The sequence below is a fragment of the Mastacembelus armatus genome, chromosome 1 (genome assembly GCF_900324485.2).
Source record: "Mastacembelus armatus chromosome 1, fMasArm1.2, whole genome shotgun sequence".
Classification (NCBI taxonomy): domain Eukaryota; kingdom Metazoa; phylum Chordata; class Actinopteri; order Synbranchiformes; family Mastacembelidae; genus Mastacembelus; species Mastacembelus armatus.
The window spans coordinates 24825483-24835773 of record NC_046633.1 but is presented as its reverse complement, the minus strand read 5'-3'; the positions used below and the strand labels follow the sequence as shown (position 1 = coordinate 24835773).

The 10291-nt window shown below is 40.8% G+C and overlaps 1 protein-coding gene across 1 annotated transcript in view; it reads left to right on the top strand.

Annotated features, from left to right (window-relative positions):
• The first annotated feature begins 406 nt into the window (after window positions 1–406).
• The window catches only part of LOC113128612 (microtubule-associated serine/threonine-protein kinase 1-like), a 69823-nt gene continuing 59938 nt past the window's right edge, over window positions 407–10291 (top strand). The window contains 2 exon segments of the mRNA XM_026304069.1: window positions 407–1319; window positions 7425–7456. Of these exon segments, the coding sequence (XP_026159854.1) occupies window positions 1281–1319; window positions 7425–7456 (71 nt within the window). The 5' untranslated portion in view covers window positions 407–1280.

The following is a 10291-nucleotide window of genomic DNA, read 5'->3' as shown; positions in this document are numbered from 1 at the left end:
GAAGATCACCATCAGTAGGATTTATTTAGGATAGTAGGATATTTTGGTCCAAACCAAAAGTGGTGGTCCAACATTTCCATCACTAGAGCCAAACATGGTGTTTTCATCACTAAAAAATAAATTCATTCTTCCCATTAATAAAAATATGAAATGAAATCAACACCCCTGGAAATGTAAAGAGTCTGATGGCACATTTCAAATATGTTGTCACCAGGTCTGTCTGTCTTTGACATTAGAAATAAATAACACCTTTATGGCTGATAAGCTGATAAAAACAGCCATGAGCCTTCAAAGCCGTGGTCGCTCAGGGGTTAAACGTCAGTCGATAGTAGGAAGTGGGTGGCTGGGTCTGAGGATGGAACAGAGCCTGTGGAGCAACCACAGATTCATTTTGGCGAGAAAAGCGATAATCCACCAGAGAAGAAGAGGGAGCGCACCTGAGAGCAGGGAAACGGGGAAAGCTGTGTGTACCGGGGCACGGAAGCACGAAGCGACCAACCTGCTTCCGTCGCTGATGCGCATATTTCTCCACAGCTGAGCTGTCACATCGAGTCGTAAACGCGACGCAATGAACTCTGCATACATGCATGCGCTGGCTCCCAGCAGATAGACGGTGTCGCATCTGGTTCGGCTGCATTTACGCCCCATAGGGGGGCTCTGAGACCATCAGAGGATCTCTGTGGTATGAGGACGAGTCTAATTCCGTTGATTTGTTATTTGCTGTCACAGGTGGAAGAATCTACTTATTGTTTTTGGTTTGAACTGTGGTCTGTGGTGAAGATGCCTGCAAACTTATCCGCTTTGCCTAAGCAGGGCTGCGTTATGGTCCGGACTGTCAGACTGGACTATTAGCTGGACTTGGGTCCACGCATAGCCTCCGGCTTATTCAGCAGTTCCCTTTAAACAGGACCCTAAGTCAGTATTGTGTCTGTCAGAGGCTGGCAGCATGGGGCCGAGCACAGCAGTGCCACTTCTTAAACTTTGGCTACATGCAATTGTAGGACTTTTTTGGCTGTGACGCATAAAACTTAAGGCCTGGATCTCGAACAGGAACCACTGGTGCACGCACGCTGTTGTTTGACACGGTGACTAAAACGCCAGATAGCGGAGGGTAAATACTATTAAATGCGCTCGACGCCCTGCGCAGCATTTGGCTTTAGTAGTGGGCTGACAAGCTCGTTGAAAACCACGCGAGAGTGAGGCAACTTCTCGCTCCGTAACCTGGAAACCACAGGAGCCACGAGACCACCCTCTGACAGGTGTGAACCCGGGCACGCGCCATGGATGATTCTGGGACCATCAGACGAAGGAGGCTGCAGGTGAGAAAATGTTCCCTGCTGTGTTTACTTATGGCAGCCATGTCTTTACAGATGTTCTGCAGGCAACTCGAAGACTTTTAGATTTGATATAGATTTGATATATCTTTTAAAATGTAGTTTAGACTTTTTTTACTGGCACACAATCTCAGTAGAATAGAATAGAGTAGAATAGAATATAATAAAAATGAATAGAATAAAGTAGTATTCAAGTCAAAATCTTATTTTTGTCACATTAATTCTGGACAAATCATTGTCATTGGTTTCCCTTCTGTCTTTTACACCCTATTAAAGGTTTGTGAGGAGGTAATCATGAGAATCTCTGATGAAACTTTTCTGTTTACAGTATTTTGTCCTGCCACCGCACACTAGTTTTAGCCATATAAAGCCTTATTTTTACTGTTTTGTAACATGTCTCATTAATAAGTGCAGCTGGTGACAGATGTGGTTTGACGGTTTTAGATTCACAGTAATATGTGCTCAGGTCGTACTTTGGGGTAGAGTAGGAGCAGTAGACAGGGTCCAGTCTTTTTCTGTTTTAATGGGAATTAGTTTACTGTCAAAGTCTTTTGCTGCACAGTGTGCCACAATATTTTTCAGTTGATGTTTGCTCATTGTTTATAAAACAAATATAGAAAAGTAAAATAACATTTCCTGAGCAGCAACACTGTCAGACGTCCAGATCTTTCACTCCTACAGCTGTGGATTAAAGCAGATCTATGTTAAATTAAAGTTGCCTTTACAAAATAAGACTCTCAGGTACCTTCACTACCAGGTCAACCTTTTTTGAACTATAGGCTGAAGATTTAACCTCATCTGTGTCTGAATGGTGCTGAACATGTGGTTTTTGATGACTGTTTTTCAGGAATACAGTCTAGTCCTGCTGGTAAAGATAATGTCTGTGTGTGCACATAGATTTAAATTTGTATGTCACTCACAAATAAATGTTTGTTATGTGCCAGAGTATTATATATTAAATACCTTCTAACTCCAGTGAATATATTTTTTAACAATATCAATGCCAGTGATTGTCTAGGCCTGTTTAATGCCAGAATATCAAGCATAATATCCATTAAGATTCCCTAAACTGCTTGTTTTGCCCAAACAACAGCCTGAAACTCAATGGCAAGGGAGTCAATCATTGATAATGACACATATAAATGTCATATTTAGTCCGATGAAAAGTCCACATTTTGAAAGATATATAAAGATAAAATAATATAAACAAAGAGAGCAGCAAACCTGCATTTCTTGAGAAAGTTGAGCCAGATATGTTGTTTTATTACTCTGAATATGTTCCTTTGCAGAGATCCAGTATAAATTACAGACAGCATATATACTGCAAATACACAAACCTTTTTTCCTGCACAGAGAGAGTTTTATGGTAGAATGCAAGTTTGGCAGAGTTCAGTGTGTACAGTGAATTAAAATAGGGTCAGTCGCTGTGCTGAGCTCAGTAATATTCATGATTATTGTAGCTCAGTTTCACATGGAGCAGGGCAGACAGACAGGAGACAGTTTGCCGTGAACATAAAAGTTCTAAGTAACACATACTAGAACCACAGTAAAACACACGCAGCCACACTTTTGTAAGATGTACTTACGAGAAGATCACACTGGTGAAACAAGCTACACTTCTGAGTTTACTCAGATCCTGAGTGCATGTTAATGCATGTCCTTCCATTTGGTTCAATGTGCTGCGGCCACACCGAGCGTCTTGTGTTTGTTTGTGCATAACGCTCATGTCTATATGTGCTCATCAAATCGACCCCCACCCCCTGCCCCCGCTCTCCATTTCCAGTGAAGGGGTCGATATCCATATCTGAGACAGAGGAGGTCTAAATGCTGAGGATGTGGCGCAGTTGTCAGGCCCATTAGCAGGACTAATGGTGGCCTAACTGTCCTGCTTGTCCTCTGGGAGGAAGACCAACCACCAGCGGCAGGATGGGCTGAAAGGGCTCGAGGGCAGGAGGGGGGAGGGGGAAGGGGGCAGCATAGACCAAAGGCAGGCGGCAGCTGTGGCCTACACTAGACCCCTTTTAAGTGGCTGTTACAATATCTGGATCCGTTTAGTGCTGGATTTACTTTCACACTAGAGAGACAGAGAATGGAGAGAGGGAAAGGATTGTGTGTGTGTGTGTGTGTGTGTGTGTGTGTGTGTGTGTGTGTGTGTGTGTGTGTGTGCCTGCCTGTGTCTGTGTGTGTGCCTGTGTCTGTGTGTGTGCCTGTGTGTGCGTGTGTGTGTGGCACTGGGTTATATAAACATTACAGGTTAATCATCAGACAATATGTGAGTATATATCTTGATATTAAGCTTCTTCAGTTATTTATTAAAATGGTCATCTGTTTATTATTGGTCTTCACTATCCTGATGAAACATTTCTGCTACTGTCCTTCACCAGCGTCTCTCCATTTCTTAGTAAATTGTTTTTGGGGCTTGGTGTCCCTTATTGGACAGAGTCAGGAAAAAAGGGGTCAAAGTGGTTTGTAATAATTGTCTTAACATTGCAAAACTGGTTCACCCATTTGGCATTTCACATTATTGTCGTCATTATATTACATCACTTTTACTTGACTTCTACTTTATGAAACACATGATAAATACAACTAGATGAAGTAGCATAATGATTACTATTGTGATCGGTGTGAGGGTTTGTGTCATTGATCTGAATTGTTTTCATCTCCAGTGAAGATTGTCCTGAGGAGGTGTAGGTGTGTGGTATTATTTTACTTTACCCATATGCTCATCCACACACACACGCAAACACAAGTCACACTGTGGTAGGAGTACAGAGCGCACCATTCTCTCTCTCACCCTCACCCTCACACACACACACACACACACACACACACACACAAAAGCATAATTTGTCCAATATTTTGTTCTGGGTAATATGCCCATTTCCAATATGCTAAGCACAAGGGATAAGAGTGTGATCACTGCAGAAGATCCAGCTCTCTTTGCCAAGTCCTGCCACTCAGTGCCATGGCCACTGCTTTGTTCTGCCTCATCGTGTTTGTCTGATGTCAATATTATTCAGAAAGGGTAAGTTTTTGTACTGACAGAGCAAAATGTACATCAAAGCAACAGATCTGGGCCAGAATATATTTGGGAGTAGCTTCAAATATTTGAACTACTTTAGGTGCGCTTGAATTTTCATGGTAGGTCCCTATAAAGTACAAAAGCTTGAACCCAAACTCAATCCCTAATACAAGAGAAATAACACGTCTTCAATTTTTAAATTAGATCAAGTGTAAAGTAAAATACTGTGAGAGTGTTTAGACCTCAGACAAGTAAATTCAAAGCTTTTAAGTGGCTGTTAAACTGAAGAATACACAGCATGACATTTGCCATGCAGTCTGCTGTCCGTTTTGGTAATGAAAACAGAACAGAAGCCTCATGATTCTGCCCAGAGCAGCAGCATATTAACATTTTTCTTTTCTTTTGTTTCCAGTTGGCCTTCACTTTGTACTTGGTAAATAGAATTGAAAAAAGGTTGAAAGAAAAAAGGCATTATAGGAATTATTCAACACACTTCCATCACTCGTGATATCCAGGCCCAACTTCCCTCAAGCAAGACGTTCATTAGAAATGAGCAACTGTCTCATCTTTGAAAAGATCACACTCAGTCCTAGAAAAGAACATAACACCTTAAAGATTTGGCAGATTCCACACTCAAGTTGAATGAAATGTTTTGAAAATCTAATCACCAGGTTAATAATAATTGCCAGTGTGACTTCTGGTTAACAAGCACCTTTATCCTCTATTCTTAATGGTAAATACATATGGTTCATTTTCTTTTCCTGTGTTACAAAGACCAGTAATATCGCAACAACATGTACAGTAGCTGTCTGTTGGACAGAGGCTGTGATGGGGAGCAGGTGCTGGGATTTTGTCCATTAGCCACCCCCCCCCCACACACACACACACACATACGCACACACACACACACACATATACACACACATATGAGACTCCTTTGGGGCTCTGTCTGAGTCACCTTGGCCCAGCTCACTTCCTCTTGATGATGTAACTCATTAACCATCCCATAAAGAGCTCACTCTGATAGCTGATGTCACTCCCATTGAAAAGACCGACTCCACTGCATTAAGAGTTTCTGTTAGGCCATAGACACTGATAAGCCACAACATTAAAACCACCTGTCTAATATTATCAAGTCCCTCTTATGCTGCCAAACAGACATTAGCAGCAGATCCTGTAGTCCTGCAGTGGCCTTGTTTTCCGAGCACATCCCATCTCTTCCCCAAATAAACAACACACATGAATCGGACCCTCTGCTCGATGTAAAAGAAAATGTCATTCATCAGACCAAACCACTTTCTGCTGTTGCTCTGTGATCCGGTGCTGAAGCTCACCTGCCTATTGGAGGTGTCTTTATCAGTGGGCAGGGGTCAGCAGGGGCCCAGCAGAAGATCTTCAGTGGGATCAGACCAGACGGCTGGCCTTTTGTTGGTAATGACCACTGCATATGGAGAAAACTTCAACAAGACCTGCCACTTAGTGATGCTTTGACCCCAATATTACAGATGTTACAATTTGGCCCTGCTCAAAGTCTCTCAGGTCCTTACTCTAGTTTATTTTCCAGCACATCAACTTCAAGAACTGACTGTTTTCTGCTGTGTAATATAGCCCTCCCCTTGGCAGGTGCCACTGGAACAGATGAGAAGATTGACACAACCCTCAAACCTTTACAGTAAATATGACGCTACAAGCAGCAGACATTTCACTTTGCTAAATTTCAGCTGAAGATGGGAAAAGTGGAAAAAAAAAACAAAAGTCTAAAGCTGACTTATTAACACATCATATCTTGTTGGTTTAATCTGCTACTGCACTTAATTGTAATTACACTGAGTAATTACAATGATCATGTCTGTGTCTTAATAAAACATAGGTTCTCTCTTATTACAGGATGTCTTTGCAGCCTAGTATGGTTTCCCACTACAGTTTTATGTCAAGTATAAATGCGTCAAAGTGCTGGAAAGTAAATTGGGTGAGTTTTGGAAGCAAGCTTGTTTTGAGGTTGTTTGGAGATGAGAGCTCCGGCTGTCAAGTCGTATTTCATCAGTTTGGCTTTGTTTGGGTTTCGTAATGCCTGTGTACTAATACAAACAGATAGACTTCAGATTTCAGAACTGTGTTCATCCATCAGGGTGGAACAACAGTTTCTTATTTTTCCTCACATTTGTTTCTATTGGCTGATGTGTGGTTAGCCACTAGGATTCCTTTCATTTCACAGATGTGGTTCTGTGTCGTTAAACCTGCCCTGAGTCAAAAGAAACAAACGATAATATCTTTGTAAGCAAAGCCACTGGGCTGTAGTAGCTTGATAAGCAGCGCAGGACAGGCTGACAATAGAAATTGATGGAAACCTGATCTAACCTAAGCCGAGTGTTAAATGGAATCAAATTGGGAATAGATTGGCAACAAGCACCATACAGATTCATCCCAGTAGATCCTAATCACATCAAAGTCCTTGCTGTTGTGTCCCAGTGTCGTAAATATAGCAGCAAGATTTTTAAATTGATTTTGGCTCCACTCAACCTGCTGGTTCTTGAAACTCTGAAGTCTGGGAGCACTTAGCTGGGATCATTTTTCAAACTGGTTCCCACTTAGCCTGAATGGATAATGGAGAAATCACAAAACTGGCCAAAGACAAATCTCACCCTGTATTATCTGTAAAAAACAAAACAAAAACAAATTTATTATACTATTTAAAATGTTCATTGCTAAACCACAGTGTCTGTCAATATTTGACACACTCTTGTTTGAACTTTTCACTGTTGAGAGACATTTGCATTTGACTACATTTGATGCAACAGCTTTTTGAGAGGTCAAAGCCAAGAAGACAGGTTGTCCCTTTTTTTTTTAGGTTTTTGCTGTGCCCTAGTTTTCGCTGTGTGAGATGCTAATTAAGTTGCTGAGGTCTGGTTTTTAACTGTAATACAATGATCATTAGTGGGGTTTGATTCAAGTTTAATTAATGATAAGATTATGGATTGTTGAATTGAGTCATAACTCATGTAACCTGTCTAATGTGTCTGCTCTCCCTTTTTGTCTTTTGTTTGTTGCTTTCTGATTCTCACCAGAAGGATCTACCTCTGCCCCGGAAAAGTAGCGGGTAAGTTCACAGCTTTTCTCTGGATATTTGTATAGAGAGTTTTCATTCTTCAAGGAATTCGCGGATTTGTATAGGATAAAGAGTTTAATTCCTGAAAGGAAAAGTCAGAAACAGTATCAAGGAATCTGATATTGTGCGATCACAATATAGCAAAGTCAAATTCAAAATCTGCTTTATTATTAATTCTGCCACATGTAGAGCACATACAGACCCTTGGTGCACACAGATAAACTCTAAACACTAAAGGTGCAATGTAAAAAATATAATAAGGGCATGTAAAATAAACTTAGATAAGATAAGGCATATAGTAGGTTAGCATACAAATATTGACTTATTTGACCATGACTTGTATGCAAGTGATGGTATTGTGCAGTGTGAGTCCTGTCTTCAGACTGTAGCTTTGCATGAGCCTGTTCACTCTCAGAGCAGCTCTGTCTGTCCAAACTGTTGCACCAGTGAGCTGTGCAATGAAAGTTCAGCAGCAGGGAGCTGTGCTGCAACCTCACTGCCCTACAGGGTTCATGAGGAGGATAGTGCAAAGCTCTCAGCTGTTCAGAGCAGATAGTCAGTGACTGACATGTTATTTTTTGGTTAATTGCATTTATTGTTTAAGTGGAGAACAACAACACTGAGCCAACAGGGCACTCCAACTTTTAGTTAATAAACCATCTTTAACATTATTGAAGATGAGTAGAAAGAATTTTAATATCACAGAGTCTAGATGGTGAATTTGTGCTTTTGGTCTTGGGTTTCTTTTGATCTCTTAACTTGATTGTTTATGTTAAGTTAAGTTATAGAAAGCTGTTTAATAGATTTGCATTTCTTCTGGGATTCAGCAGTCAGTATGAAACGACAGACATGATGCCAATATTATTAAATTCAGTATGAATGACACTTCCCAGGGTTAACATTATGTCTGATGTCCATCACAATTAAAAGTCCTTAAACCTGGTGAGAAAAAAGATGACCCCAGAACTCACTGCTTTCTTTTTCTTCAGCATCACAGTTCTCCAGTGTGTGAAACTGTAAAGAAAAGGAAAAACAAAACAACTGAAAGTAGAAGTAATCAGCATAATCTCATATCAGCATCTCATGGTGAAAATGAAACGATTAATGGAAATGCCTTCAAAGTGTCAATGTTAAAGCCAGATATAAACATTCTGAAGCGGCTTTGCAAATAATCATTGGCTTCTGAGAGAGAAAGAGAAAAATACAGTTGGATTCTCCACAGAGATGGATTACATTTAGTGACTGAATTAGACGCCTTGGGAGTCATTTTTGATGCCGTTTAGAGATGAGTGGGATTGAATGATACTAAGAGATTAGACATAACTGTTAAAAATATCTTAATTTGTGACATCTGTGTGTATAAAGTAAGTCACACCTTACAGCAAGTAAAATGTGAATTATAATTACAGTTAATATTAGTATGAGCAAAAACAGTTTTTTCTTTTAGTGTAGTTACATGACCTCTGTCCATGGTGCTGAAAGGAACTAGCCAACTTCCTTCCCCTGCACACTTTGTTTCTATTTCCCTGTTTTACTCTTGCCCTGTATAATGATTTTTTTTTAACTTCTACATTGTTCACATCATTCAAAATCACTATAATACAAAGGAATAATTCTAGCTGTTCATTCCTCATACATGGCAGACTACTTTCTCCTCTGCTTTTAAAGTGTACGTGTGTGTGCATGCGTTTGAGGTGGGGGGTAATAATTTCCTACAAATTTCTTACACATTGCCTTCACAAATTTTTGATCTTTATGAAATTTCTATATACCTTTTTAAATTTTGCTTTCAGCTTCCCTGTGTTTAACAATATGAATCACTGTCTGTTCATCACATAAATTATTTTTGTTGCACTGAGGACATTGGTTGTTCAGGAATTTGTAAATATGAAGCATGGCTTTAATTCTATTATAGAATTGACTTATTATTTACCTTCATTTGTTATTTTTGCCTAATCAGTATTCTGCATGCATACTACTCTGGGCAGAGTTCCTGTATGGTGATAATAGCCTGATGATGCTAACTTGTACATGTCTTGGGTATTTAATGTGCATGCTTGTCTGTTTCCATGTGTGATTACAATTTACTGCCTCACTTGGTTTGGCTGCTTTGTGTGTGTGCTCTTCTGCACAGCACACGTGTGTCCCTGACTGCTGTCAGTGGGTGTGTTTTGTCTGTGACCTCTGACCTGTGTGGCAGGGTGGCAGATGTCACAGCATGATTTGACAGTGGAGCTGGAGGTTTCCAGTCAACCTGCATCCTCCTCCCTTTCGTGGTGCTGCTGCTGGATCTTTCTGCACCCATCTTCCTGTGGGTGGAGCTGGAGTCCTGTCTGTGGGTGTTTATAGCAGAATGGGAATAAAGTGACCTGAAGGACAACCAGGTTGCCAAATTCAGACTCCCTGAGAGGTTAAATAGTAAAAGCTTGGAAGGTAGAAAGAATGTTTTCCTACATTACACACAAAAAAACACCCACCCACCATAGCTCCTACATATCATACCCCCCACTGTTTTTCAGTGATATCATTCCCCTCCCCCTCCCACTTCCCGCCCTGCACCTCTCTCGTCTCCTCTCTCCCATGTATATTTTATCCATCCAGACTCCCACATTAGAGACGACATCCATTATTGAATTACACCCTTCAGCACTACTGTGCAATTGTCACCCCACGTCAGCTTTAACATTTGGTGGATTTGTTTCAAAGGGAAGGAGGGAGGGGGTATACATACGCACACAGAGACATGACATCTCTTTTGGCAGGGCATTGCTGTGCAGCTTGTATGATATCTAGGACAAACGGATGATGGCAAAGCTCATCCAATAT